Source organism: Pygocentrus nattereri, chromosome 6 (assembly GCF_015220715.1).
Source record: "Pygocentrus nattereri isolate fPygNat1 chromosome 6, fPygNat1.pri, whole genome shotgun sequence".
NCBI lineage: Eukaryota > Metazoa > Chordata > Actinopteri > Characiformes > Serrasalmidae > Pygocentrus > Pygocentrus nattereri.
This window is the reverse complement of record NC_051216.1, coordinates 38,740,074-38,754,001: the sequence shown is the minus strand read 5'-3', so window position 1 is coordinate 38,754,001 and position 13,928 is coordinate 38,740,074. Positions and strand designations below refer to the sequence as shown.

At 39.9% G+C, this 13,928-nt stretch overlaps 2 protein-coding genes across 5 annotated transcripts in view; one reads left to right on the top strand and one right to left on the bottom strand.

Annotated features, from left to right (window-relative positions):
• dnah7 (dynein, axonemal, heavy chain 7) overlaps positions 1–4,989 on the top strand; it is a 181,672-nt gene extending 176,683 nt beyond the window's left edge. The window contains exons 64-65 of the mRNA XM_037539674.1: positions 234–337; positions 4,590–4,989. Of these exons, the coding sequence (XP_037395571.1) occupies positions 234–337; positions 4,590–4,796 (311 nt within the window). The 3' untranslated portion in view covers positions 4,797–4,989. The remainder of the gene's footprint in view (positions 1–233; positions 338–4,589) is intronic.
• A 200-nt stretch (positions 4,990–5,189) lies between these two features.
• slc39a10 (solute carrier family 39 member 10) overlaps positions 5,190–13,928 on the bottom strand; it is a 38,505-nt gene continuing 29,766 nt past the window's right edge. For 3 of the 4 annotated variants that reach the window (XM_017695085.2, XM_017695086.2, XM_037539680.1), the window contains exons 5-10: positions 13,018–13,191; positions 12,652–12,772; positions 11,777–12,067; positions 10,860–10,940; positions 9,431–9,621; positions 7,815–7,967 (exon numbers count right to left, since the gene is read on the bottom strand). In XM_017695085.2, coding sequence (XP_017550574.2) covers positions 7,815–7,967; positions 9,431–9,621; positions 10,860–10,940; positions 11,777–12,067; positions 12,652–12,772; positions 13,018–13,191 — 1,011 coding nt within the window. Of the gene's footprint in view, positions 7,968–9,430; positions 9,622–10,859; positions 10,941–11,776; positions 12,068–12,651; positions 12,773–13,017; positions 13,192–13,928 lie in introns of all 4 variants that reach the window. The other variant, XM_017695084.2, reaches the window with a different exon arrangement.

The following is a 13,928-nucleotide window of genomic DNA, read 5'->3' as shown; positions in this document are numbered from 1 at the left end:
ATGAACCTCTCTCTGGAGGGGGTCCCAGTCAGACACACCCAGTTGGTGTGTGTGCATCTGAGCACCAGCGAAAGGTCTTGAAACGAGTGTTTACAGAGATTTTAATGCTGTTTGGATGGTCTGTTTGAGGACTTCCTGTTCAGGCTAAACTGAAGGGCTCGTAAAGGGATTAAAAGCTTGTGATTAGAGGTTGTGAGTGTGTTTGACCCCTTGTCTTTGTTCATCTTTCTCAGGTGTCTACATTCGCGGTTTGTTCCTGGACGGTGCTCGATGGGAACGGAAGACTAAGCTCCTCGCTGAGTCTTATCCGAAGATTCTCCATGACACCATGCCTGTGGTAATTCACTTATTTGTGTTGCTTCAGACAGGGATATACACTGCACAGTCCACAATATTGCATGAAAAACTTGAGATACAGTACATAAACCTGGATCAACTGGGCAAAAGCACAACAGTAAAGCCAGCTGTTTATTAAAAACGGTGAAAGAACTAAAACAATCTAAGTGCCCTGAACACACTGTCATAAGTATTAGGGGTGGGAGATGATATCATGATAAATAATGTCACGATATGTTCTTCTGAGTATGTTGTGGATATCATCAGTACCTAAGGAACACTGACTCATCATTTCATTACAAATGAGCATAATTAGGCCTTAATCTAAGGATTATTATTACACAACCTGATTTCCAAAAAAGTTGGGACGCTGCATAAAATGTAAATAAAAATGAAATGCAATGCCGTGCAAATCGTTTGAAACCTATATTTCATTGAAAATAGTACAAAGACAACATATCAAATGCTGAAACTGATGTTTGAAATGTTTTGCTGGTCTGAAATTCAAAATCGGCAAATGTTTTTCACAAACAACAAGTTGGGACGCGGGCAACAAAAGACTGGTAAATTTGTGTAATGCTAAAAAACTGATTGAACATCGAAAAACGAATTAGGTCAATGGGCAACAGATAAGTAACATGACTGGGTATAAAAAGACCTTCCCAGAGGGTTTTTCAGAAGTTAAGATGAGGAGGGGTTCACCACTCTGTGAAAGACAGGCAAATAGTGCAACAAGTGAAGAATAGCATTTCTCAATGTAAAATAGCAAAGAACTCTGTATGAAAAGGACAAGGCCAAACCCAATACTGGGTGGCTGTGATCTTCAGGCCCTCAGGCAGCACTGCATTAAAAACAGACATGATTCTGTTGAGGAAATCACTGCATGAGCTCAGGAACACAAACCACTGTCTGAACACATTGTGTCACTGCATCCACCAATGCAAGTTAAAACTTTACCATGCAAAGAAGAAACCATACATAAACAGGAATCAGAGCCACTGTTGCCTTCTTTGGCAACTGATAACTACAATGTTAGCTCCTTGGCTAACCACAGCTGCACACAGTTAACCTCATTGCCACCAACCATGCTAGTTAAATACACTTTTTGTGCCTGAATTATCTGCACTTTTGATCATCTAAAACACACCATACTGCTGTTAGAGGCCTACCATAATAACGAGATACAAAACAGATCTATGAAAACCAATCACAACTGTCAGAAGCATATCACAGTGAAATCAGTTATATCCGTGATTTTCTGTGACTGCTGTTATAAGCCGGTTATGGCAACACGTTAGTATGAATGTGTGAAGAACTCAGTATAGTGTAAGGCAGAACAATGTCTGTTGTTGACGACTGTCATTGTAAATGCTACATCATTGTGCTGAACATGTACAAAAGAGACTTAACATGCCACTAAGATTTTAACATCTAAAGAGCAACGGTGGATTTTTAAGGCTTTGTCTGGTCTTTGTTCTTCAGAAAGGGTCCTCCTCAGCCACCTTTTAGAGCCTTCTATTTTATCGCTCCTTCACTTTGTTCGCGTCTAGCATTAGGTGTGTATTTCTTTCTAAGCCTGCTTTAATTTTTCCATTTCATGCCTTCAGAGAGCGGCATTCATTGTCGACTGAATGGCCGATGTAAGGCAAACGCACAAGCACGGCTCATGAGGGAGGCGGTCTCGGTTTCTCGGCGGAGGGTCTGAGCTGACTCCACATTTCGCCGCTCGGCTCCTGGGAGGCAGGGGCTTTTCATCTCTGCACAATGCCGAAAAAAACCCCAAAGACAGCCGCGGCAACAACAAGCAGCCGAATGATTAATTACGGCTGGCGTGACCCAGGAGAGAGCTCGCTCACGTTGAGCTTTTGTGTTTCCCAGTTTTATCTGGGGGCTTCTGAGAAGAAAAAAAACAGTTTTCTGTGCAAAAATCTTACACTAGTGCAGTTTGTTTCCTCTTTTTAGTTCATCCAGTGATTGGAGCGCTTTCTAATTACATCTTCATACAAGCTACTGCATGAATAGTGCATTAAGTGAATACTATGTTCATACAGTATTAAGCAAAATTTTTGGCCAAATCTCTTTTGGCACATTTCTGAGGTGCAGGGAGACAAAACACTGGACAAGTTTTATAGTTTTTTTTTTTTTTTCCCTTTTTCCCCCATTGCGCACAGTGCATGCACACGCACTATGAATTATGCATGAGCTGCTATTTAATATTCAGACATTCCAGGGCAACTTAATACTGGAATCCATTTTTTTGACAAGAGCAGAACTCTTATTATTTGTGTGGAAACATAAAAACTTTTGAAATGCAAATTACTACACTCTTCCCTCATTATTCAATTCGGCTGATTGGCTTTCAGGCTGCATTGTGCATAAACTCATGCGCCTACACATCTGTTAAATCCACGCAAGCCTAGAATATCCTTCCGCTGTGCTAATATAGATAACAGTCCCAACACACCTGCTGTTTTGTAACCCTAAAGGCCCAGATACGCCTAGGTAATTTCTCTCAGATGACTTGACATTGTTTTTGAGAAAAATGTCACAGGTCTATTACACTTAGCTGAAAAGACAAGGGCACCAGGGAACCTTGAATGAGAAGCCAAAGGAAACATTGCTGATGCTTGAAACTCATGACATTCTTATGCGTTTGTTCAGTATTCTAGATAATGAATCATAGAAATTCTCCTGTGTTTAGTGTATCACACTTGTTCACCTAGATTGACATTGGTTAGACAATTTAACATCCTGAGACAGTTTAAAAACGCAGGCATAATGTTTCCTCAAGCTGCGCTGCCCTTTAAATATTCATCAGCCTTTCTGAAGTGCAGTGACTTATTTTACTTGATTGTGGTAATTACAGTGAAGGATTGGGTTCATGTACTCAATTCATCAATCAGACCTTTCTGTCATCGTAAGAAATCCCCCAAAATATTTTTCCAGTGTGCAAAAAAACTACCATACAAAGAAGAAACCATACATAAACGGGAATCAGAGCCACCTTTGCCTTCTTTGGGCTCGAGCTCATTTAAAGCAGTGGCCTGTCTCAAAGGAGCTTAGATCCTCCTGGGAAAACTGTGGGGTCATTTTGAACTTTACTTTATATGTATTCATGTTTTTATACCTTGTATGAGTTGAACAACTTTACTTGAAAATTTTTAAACACTATTTTGATGGTCTTCTATAGGTTATCTACAAATGCTCAAACTGTTAACGCACAATTTAATTGAATTTTCAAAAATCTGCGTCAAAGACCTTCAGAGTGGTTTGGTGATGAAATGGTTCAATCTAGACATTCAGATTTCTTTACAGTGGTGGTGATAGGAACCGGGGGTCGGCAGGTTTACCGCATGAATATAGCCATTTTATTTACTATCCAAAACCACCAGTGAACCTACATGCTTATCTAAACCTTATCATTTTATAAAAAGCTTTTTTTTAAGTTCTGTTGTAATGTACAGCTCTGAATGTACCTGGACAATGTCTCGGGCATCTGGCAAAATATTCATAACCATTTCATCTGTAATGGCTTCTGTTATGTACTTTTTAGATGTATTAAACTACCGGTCCTATATAGCCATTCACATATTTACTGGTAGAACTAACATTGTATCTTATAAAGTTAGGTAAAATGTACATGGAACATTTTGTAAAAATTCATTCTTGGAAGAAAAAAAAAAAAGATAGGACACCTTGATGTATGAGACTGACACTGTATCTGCAGAAAGGCACATTTCGCGTCATACCACCCTGAATGACTTTGTTTACATTTCAACAACTGAATCAGTGTCTTTAAACTGTCTGGTGATCGTTAGTCTTGGGGTTAGGTTTTAGATAGAGGTTTAGGTTTTGGTTGCGGTTAAGGCTAGGGTTAGTGCAGGTGTTGGGTTCACATCTGTCCAAAGGGCCGTGAGAACATTTGGTTTGGCTAGCTATATTTTTATACTATATAGAACTTGTTTAATTTTTCTTTTTCTTTTAAATTTGCAAATTGCGTTTCTGAAGAATGAATTTTAGTAAGAAAAGATTTGAAGTGAAATGTTAAAAATACAATTTTAAAAACTATTTGAAACTTACTTTATCATTTTGGCTTGAGTCTAGTGTTATTCTAAATGTAACATATACGGCAAAGTCAGACGAGGTGAGTATCTACAGAGGCCCATCAAAATCAAAGTTTGACCAAAGATTCGCTCACCGCAGAGCAAGAGAGGTTCACATGTTTAATATGCAGTATATGTTCACATCTGTAGATTTGGCTGAAGCCCATTAAGAAGCAGGACATCCCCCACCGATTGTGCTACGTCGCTCCTGTCTACAAGACCAGTGAGAGGCGCGGGACGCTGTCCACCACGGGTCACTCCACTAACTACGTCATCGCCATGGCACTGAACTCCGACGTTCCCCCCGAGCACTGGATCCGCCGCGGCGTCGCCCTGCTGTGCCAGCTGAACTCATGAAGAACGAAGAGCAAACAAATTAAAGACGAGCAATTTACTGAACTGTATTATTCAATTACATTTAATTCACAAGTATCACTTACTGAGGTTCTGATCGTGATGATTCCACATCTGTGGCAGGTTTTATTGATTCTTTAAATTGTAACAAAAAATCTCAGAAATATAGAATAAACACTCTGCAGCATGTAGACTATATTCATGTTTTTTCATTTTTTGGCTCACTAAGAGAGGAGGTGGCACACAGTGCCCATTACTGGCCTCTAATAACCATTTATTTTGTCTAATACATAATGAAAATTGATCTAGAGCCTGTCAGGCTGCGACGTGACAAACTCCATACTGGGGTGAGTGACATGACTTACGACTCGCATTAACAATCACTCAAACACAGAAAACTGTTCGCAAAACTTTATTTTCCTCTCGACAGCAAAATGCACACAATCAGCAAGGATGGCAAATGCGATGACAACATTTAACATATACCCAGCATTTCTCAACAGAAGAATTAAAAAAAAAAAGAAAGAAAGAAAGAAAAAAGACCAAAGCAAGACTCTTTAACCGTCAATGCCATGAAGTATACTTCGGGGTAGACAGATTTTTTTGGTCAAACACTAATCAGAGCTGCCAAATGTTAACCGAATATTTAAATGTAAAGATGTGCTGCACTGAGATTTACCGCATTCTCCTCCGAGCATATCTTACAGATTCACAGAACATAGTCCAGCAGTCACATTTAGTTTAAATTACTTCAGCATCTGTTTAACCTGATTCTGGGATCTAAGCGATGCTTTGCCTGCCTCAGAGCAAAGACTGAAATCATGTAAAGCATTTCTCACTGAATTTCTGTTACACAAATGGACGAGGAGTAAAACTGAAACGGAAGAAAGTTCAACACTCAGTGTTCCCGTCTTGAGCTATTTAATAGCAGAAATCAAAAAAAAAAAAAAGTTACATTTACTTCATGCCTCATGCATGTGTTTGATCAAACAAAGCACATTTGATGAACACGACTGAACATAACGATGCACCCGACAGAACAAACGGACGTCACACGGTGACAGGATAAGTGCGCATCGCACACGTTCACATGTCTCTGCCTGTTAAAACCCCGCCGTGCACGAGCAGCGGAGACAATGGAATGTCTGGAGGTGAACCCTCAGTCAGCGTAGAGCCAACTCAATAGGGGAAAGGCGAATGTCAGAACTTAATTAACAAGACATTCTGTTATTTAGGTTACGTCAAACGTCCAAGTGCAAAATTGGGCGAAGGATATCAGAAACAAAGAAAAACTCGCGAGGACTTCAGATTGTCAAAGAAAATTTCCAACGATGCAACTGAACAGCCGAATCTCTGCAATCTCAAAGAAGCCAAAGGCAAATGTGCTTTTTAAAACTGCACTATGTAAGATTTGGGGGTTTGGAGACCTCTCTAGTGGAAATGTGCAACCGCATGAACGTTTTGCAATATGGATTGTGCTTTGGACCCAAACAAGCAGATGGATTTTGAAAGAGTATCTTCATCAGTGTTATGCTGAATTTGCACTTTGAGATCAGCATTTCAGCTCAGTACTGCTTTCTTAAATTTTACCAATAAAATCTTACATAGTGCTGCTTTGTACAAAGCTACTTTTGAAAGTCAGACTGTCCTGAAAGTTATTTTTCCAACTCTGTATCTATAACCCCTTCAATCACTGATTTCATAAACCATGTAAAAAAAAAACAAACAAAAAAAAAAAAACAGTGGCAGTACATCTAGCCCATGTAATCATGTTTCCATGCTGCTCGCAAAAGTATTGTGGATGTCTGAGACAAAATGTATAAAATACTCTAAACAAAAGCCACCGTTAATAAGCAAGAGTTGATCAAGAACAAATCATCATAAACAGACACATATGTCCTGTGTACTGATATGATGCTGGTCTACTTTACCTATTCAATCCAATACTGTACTACGCTAAAATAATATACGTGACCTTAACCAGGAGACCGTTCAAGTGTTTAGGCTGTAAGTCAGTTCACTTCATAACACTGTGTACTTTCCTTTAGGCTAATACTCAAATGGTCATTGAGCAGGGCCAAAAGCTAAGGCGGATTGGATTTAAAAAAAGAAAGAAAGAAAGAAAGAAAGAAAGAAAGAAAGAAAGAAAGAAAGAATGAATGACGCATGTAGTGTGCGTAAGAGAAATTGTTGAAAACAGGAATGATGCACATAGAACAGAATGAAAAACAGGGATGAAAATGAATCAAAGCAGCCACCGCTGGAAAGACAGAAAAAGGCTATAAAATACAATCCCAATACAGTACACATTTTCTCAGCTGGATCCCTCTGCACTGGAGGAGAGCATAGCTCTATGATCTGTGATTCAGCACCACGATGGTAGGACAACACCAGACATAACACAGTAGGACATATCGCATTTTGTCATGAAGGGGGCATTGGTCATGCCACGAGTGCACTACAAATGAAAAGGGGCTAAACACGAGTCTACCGGACGCACGACTTGATGCTCGAGTGAACTGGGTGTCTGCAGTAGCTGCCTCTCTCTAGGATCCATCCTCATTCACAGGTTTAAGACTGTAGTTAAATTAAAGGGATGACTTGTGAGTCACTGTCAGTGTAGCGATATAGAGAAGATATGTTCACATTTTCATTCATCTACAGATATCCTGCTTTCCCATCATTTAAAATACATATTTAAATGTTTAAAGGTAGAGGACAGGATCCAAAAGAGAGACTGGCAATGAGTGACCTGGTCGTCACATCAGTGTTTCTCCATCATCGCTGAGCTGAGTCGTACTATTTCACAGGAAGCAGAGACACAATGGGTGGAAAAGGGTCAAATGTAAACGTCGTCTGCATGTCTATGTCCACTGTAAGCCACTGAAGGCCCTCCTTAAGAGGGACGCGAATGAGACATGAGGGCACTTTGCGCCATGCTTGGAGAATGGTAACCACCATGGAGACATAGTCACTTGAGAGCGAAGCACGGGGCATGTAGCTTAGGTCCCCGGCATCCGGCTAGAAGCCCAAGTCCAGCACGATGTGGTCCTCGAAAATGGCGATGAGCAGCATGATGCCAAAACCGGTGAGCATGCCCAGGTTCTGCAGGACAAAATGACCAAGGTGGCAGCGTTTGTGCTCTTCACTGTCACCATGGAGCATCTCGGGTAGCTGGTGAGGCAAAGGAAGGGAACCTTATTCAGAACATGGACCTTCAATGCTTTACTCTTGATAATAAGGCCAAAAAGTGAAATTCAGGTCTTTAACCAAGGTAGCTGTTTAGAAGCCAGTGGTAGTTCAGTCTTCAAAGGTTGGCTACTAATATAAAATACAATTTAGATTAGCAGATGAAAAGAATCTGATAAATCAGATTTGCATAAAAATAGGTAGTATAACCAAAAGAAGTAGTTCTAGCCATCTTAATGTCTGTATTGTATTTGTAATTTGTTCATTTTTATAAAGCTCCTGGTCAAATAACGTTTTATTGATTTTCTTCACAAAAATGAGTTTCTACAGGGCACAAACCTAAACGTTACTGCAAATTTTACTGCAACAGTAAAAAAAAAAAAAAAATACTAAAACATTAAATATAAAACATTTGTAATTTGACTAGGATGCAAATTTATAAGGCTGTATATCATACAGTGTGAAACCACATCTCACATATGTCTAATTTAGACTGCAACGCTAGAGAGAGCTTGCAAGCAAGTCCTCAATGAATATGGGTGAATGAAGCTAAATGGCTAAAGACAAACAAAAAATATATAATGTTTCTAAGCATTTGTGCAAGACCCTCCTTTAATTTTCGAAAGTAGAAGGAAGTGTTGTAATGGAAAAATAAAAGAAAAGTACTATCTTTCAGGTTTTCTAAATCAACCAGGTTTTGTTCCGCAGATTGCTTTATGATACAATATTACTTCTTCCGACCATTGGCTGGTTAGCCTTACTGCTACCGAGTGCTGACTGGTTATGAATTCTGTATGAAGTTCTGTGTTCGGAAAATCAGAACATAATTAGAGCATTATTCTATATAAAAAAAGCATTACAAGCTACACTTTTCATAAAAGCTCCATAAGAGTCTGGGGCAGCCATGGGCTGGAGGTTAGGGAACCAGTCTCATACCAGGAAGGTCGCCGGTTCGATCCCCAGAGCTGACAGCACATGACTGAGGTGTCCTTGAGCAAGACACCTAACCTCCCAACTGCTCCCCGGGCGCTGCGGACTGGGCTGCCTACCTCTCTGGGCAAGTGTGCTCAGTGCCCCCTTGTGTGTGTGTGTGTGTGTGTGTGTTCACTAGAGTGTGGTTTCACTTCATGGATGGGTTAAATGCAGAAGTGGGGACTTCTCCCGTTGTGGGACTAATAAGGGTCTCTTAATCTATTCATTTTGGACTCGCTCAGGAGCGCCCTCTAGCATCTGACAAACCCAGAAGACTTTATTGAGCAGCAATTCTCCTCTCTATACATTCTCTGGCTCTTGCACAAAACTAAAGAACAAAAGTTCACACAACAAACCTCCTGGCTGATCAGATACATTTGAGCTACGTGAAAAACTATATAAATTTCTTTTTTCGCCAGACTGTGAACATACTTTATGAATTCCATCTAGCTTATCATGATCACATTAATACTCACCATATCCACTAAGGCTACGTAGAGGAACATGCCAGCAGTGACGGCAAAGATCCAGCTGGTGACGTTGTGCGTGTATTGGCCCACAGCTGTGCCGATCACCATCCCAAAGTAGGCCATGAGGGCTGAGAGTAAGTTATACACAATGGCCTGCTTCACTGACATGCCAGCCTTCAGCAGCACCGCAAAGTCACCTAGAAGCAAAAACAGACAGGGTGTCATAACTACACATCAAACCATCCGACATGAGAATGATTCATTGAGGTACAACCCAACACACATGTACTCAATTCCACAGCACTAATCGCCAAAGCACATTATTTTAGTTGATGAGCTAAAACTGACAATCGCTTCTGCAGAGAACTGGCACTCAGTCTGGCTCCTCAGGCGAGAGACAGGCAGGCCCTAGCGGAAACGCTCTTGATCGAGAGCCAAGAGAAGCTGAGCCGACGGCCTAGATTCCCTCTGTGTTTTGTCTCCTGTCCTCCTTTCCCGCTAATTACTGCCTAGAATACATTAGCACACAGCTTGCACATCTATCAATCTAAGGAAAAATTAGGCGGACACTGTGCTCTTGACTGAGCAGTGCCTTTTTTTCCAGTAACTTGCGACTTTCCTTTGCTCGAGTTCCCTCTTCTACCGTGTCACCGGGAGCAATTAAAACAGCCGTCAGAGGCAATTAGCTGCGCCTCAGGGTGGTAAAGACCACTCATCATCTCTGTGTCTGGGGCTCCCAGAGCCAGGCTGTCAGGGACTCGTCCCGTTTATGTTGAAACACTAGCAGACCTATCAGTCCCGCAGGGCGGTGGAAATGTAAACAGCAGATTGGGCCACAAATAAAGACACACACTAAGAAAAGGTAGCTATTATCAACAACTGCTAAACAGTTTTTGTCTTTGATATCTCTGGTCTAGAAAGGAACTCGAAAATAAGCAGACATTCCAGACAGGTAACCTAATATTTTTGCTTTTTGTTGCTGTATTGTTTTGTCTCAGACTTGATTGATTTGTACACTGCCCTTTCGGTCAATGTTTGTTTTCCTCCCATTCAAAGGGAAAAGGAGAGAGGAGTACAGAAAGAGATGGATGGAATGCTCTGTTCTGCTGTTCCCAAGCCGATGTCTGGGATGAGGTCGATCGATCGATATGGGATGTAAGAGGCATCATTGGAAATGAAAAACCATTACTCACACCAGTAGAATAAATATTGCAGGGAGGCACGAACTTCTCTCTGACTAGGCAATGTTTCACATCAAATGACGCCATGCTTAAGGGTAGCTTAACCTTTCTTACACCGACTGTATATTATATATGACATAACATATACATGCAGTGCACCAATGGTGTTTGTACGACTGGGAAAATGCTGCTATGAACACTGACATTTCCACTCAATCTTCCTCTACATGCTGAAAACTGTCTGAACCACGTACCCAGTTCATGAGGTAACTCATGGCAGAAAACAGCAACAGATGTGCTGATGCCTCCTGTTATATTGGCACTAAAAGCAGCACCTGCAAAAGAAAAATAGCTCTTCTGTAACAACCATATCAACCATTTTCTAATACCAATATTTGAATAAAAGACACTTTTAAGGCAATTAAATCACTTAAGATATCAAAAAAGCTTATTCTTGTGTAATATGCTAAATTATTTTTCCTTGCCAAACATAAAATGAGCAAGAATAACTAAACATAGAAATAAAAATTAGCATTTTAGAACATACAGCACAATTTCCTTTTGGTATAATGTTTCACTCTTCATCATTTCAGCACCGAATATAGCTTGGCTCGAGCTGATGTGAGTGAAAGGCTAGACTTTTTCCTTCTCGTATATGAAAAAGAATTTTAAAAATGTATGTACGTATAATAAGAATACTAATATTTGAATAAATACAAATAATATTAATACAATCAGTTGTGATTTTAAGTCACTGTCTCCGTTTAATCATTTCCAAAACTCTCACTGTTGAAGCCCAATATTATAGGTCATTTATCATGCAGTACCTGGTTTATCTAATAAATGCTTCATCAGATTAAATCAGGTGCTGATTTAATGTAATTTTGGTGGTGAAATAAAAAAAATTCCAAATGATATCTGGAGGCATCCAGGAGAAATCTGGAACCAAATTTTGTTTTTCAAATTAGCTCAGAAGATAAATCAATATTTTTTTTTCTTTTTCTAAAATAATAATAAAAAAATCTTTTTGCTTTTTACTGTATTTATGTTTATTTGCATCTATTCTATTGACAATGTTTTTAAAACCCCTTATTTCTAAAATGGTTTCAAATAATGTGCTTCAAGTGTTTGCTTCTGGGATTGAGGAACAGAACAGTGTAAACATTCTTACCGATGGCCAGACCATCACTGAAATTGTGCATGCCATCACCCATGATGACCATCCAGGCTATGCTGGCTATCCCAGCATCCTTCATGTCCTTGTCTGAGTGGCAGTGCCCGTGATGGGAGTGTCCATGGCCATGTGAGTGTCCGTGTTTCTTTGTCTTGGCCTTCCTGCCGTTTTCTGTTGCAGTTACAGTCGTCTCTTGCGGAGAATGCTGCGTATCTGAGATGGCTAGCTGGGTCTTGCTGGGGGAATCCAAAGGCTGTAGTTCAGTCAGTTGAGTGTCGTTGTTGGACCCTGTTTGGATAGAATTCGATTTAATGTGTCTTGCTTTTTTTTCCCTGTGTATAGAAATGGTTATGATATATTATTCAGAGTGGTCGAATGTGAAATGCTCCAGATGCCTGAAGATTTTTATGCTTCTAAAAAGATACCTCATGGATATAAAAACCACAACAACATTAGAATACAATGCCTGAAGAATACAATGCCTAATGCTAGAGACATTGTTTTAGGATAGTTCTGCAATAAGGTTTTGATCTAAATACTCGGCTTCTTCCTAAAACACTATTCATGGTGGAGAGGTACATGCAGGACGCAAACTCAGAAGTATAGGTTCTCTGATCCTGTTGGATAGTAAACAAAATGGTTATATTTGTGCTGCAAACATCAATACTCATGTTTCCTATTATCACCACTGTAAAGAAATCAGAGTCTCTGCAGTGAACCATATCACATCAATCCATTCTGAATGACTCAAATTGGTGGAATTCCTCTTTATGTTGGTACCAATGGAAAATGTCATGCCTTACAGTATCCTGTATATATTGTAGTGCTTTGCAGCCCTATACAATTCTAAAGCAGGTCAGGGAAGAACTTACCTTCAGTCAACGGTCTCAAATGCATCCACTCAGCGTCTGATCGCCTGTTCAGCTTGTGGTCTGACAACTTTCTCCCAATCTTCCCCTCCTCACCTCTCTTCTTCCTCCTACAGAAGCTACCCTACAGGGAGCAAATGAAGGCCAGACTCTTTAGAAATAAGAACTACTGCTCCTTTTATCCTTCACTTGTGCTGTCTGGCTCTAGTTCTAACAACTTCTAAAACAAGCTTTTTTCCTCTTCTCAGCACCTTCATTTGTTGCCTCCAGCTTCTTGGTCAGTTTCCTTCCAACACTTTGACGTTTTATGCCCTAACCTGACCTAATCCTACACAACAGTTTGCTTTCCTGTATTGGACAGCTTCTCACCCCTTGGTCTTTGTAATGTTTGACCATGCTGATGCAGTGTTCGATGATGAAAAGGAGGTAGATTCCTGCCAAAGCGGTCAGACCCTTCCACACGCCGTCAAACTGTGTGAGCAGGTCCATCTCATCTTCCTCTTCTTTGTGTTCTCCGTGACTGTGGTCATGGCCTCCTTGAGACTAGAAAATAAAAACAGACATATGTAGATACCTGACTACTACACAGAAAAACAAACTAAAACACCAGCCCTGTCATTCTTTCTAGTTGAATCTTCTGAGATCTGTTGCCAGTGGCAGCACATAAGACAGCTGCTACTCAAACCTGACTCCCAACTGTGGGACACATGTCAATCTGAGCGGCGCCTTGTTCTACTGTACCCTTAAAAAGGACTCTATGAGTGCTACAAAACAAGCACAATGATAAAAGTGCATTGGCCATTAAAAAAAAAAGATTCCATATACATTTTTATTCTGCATTCTGACTTAGTCTCAGACTATTTCTGTATGTGCTGAATAAACAAAGCAGTGCTCCAGACGTTTTTAAGAACCATGTCAACCCAAAGTGAAAACTGACTGTCCAAAACATCAAGATGTTACATGAACTTGATACTATTTTTTGAAATATGGCAAAAATCTAATATTGCAATACTTCAACAAATTTTCACAAAACTCAAAATAAACTATACGTCACAATACGTTATTTTTTTCAGACATCTAAACAGTTGAAACCAAGAAAAAAAGAAAGTAAATTTTTCTATCAAACTACATACTAATACTATCAAAAACTGAACACAATGAACAAAAACATTCACATGCTGTTGGTCAGTGTTCTACAAGTACTGATGATATCCAAAAAAAAAGCATACTGTACTGTTACATAATTTATTATGATAATGATATGTATTGTCATACTGCCC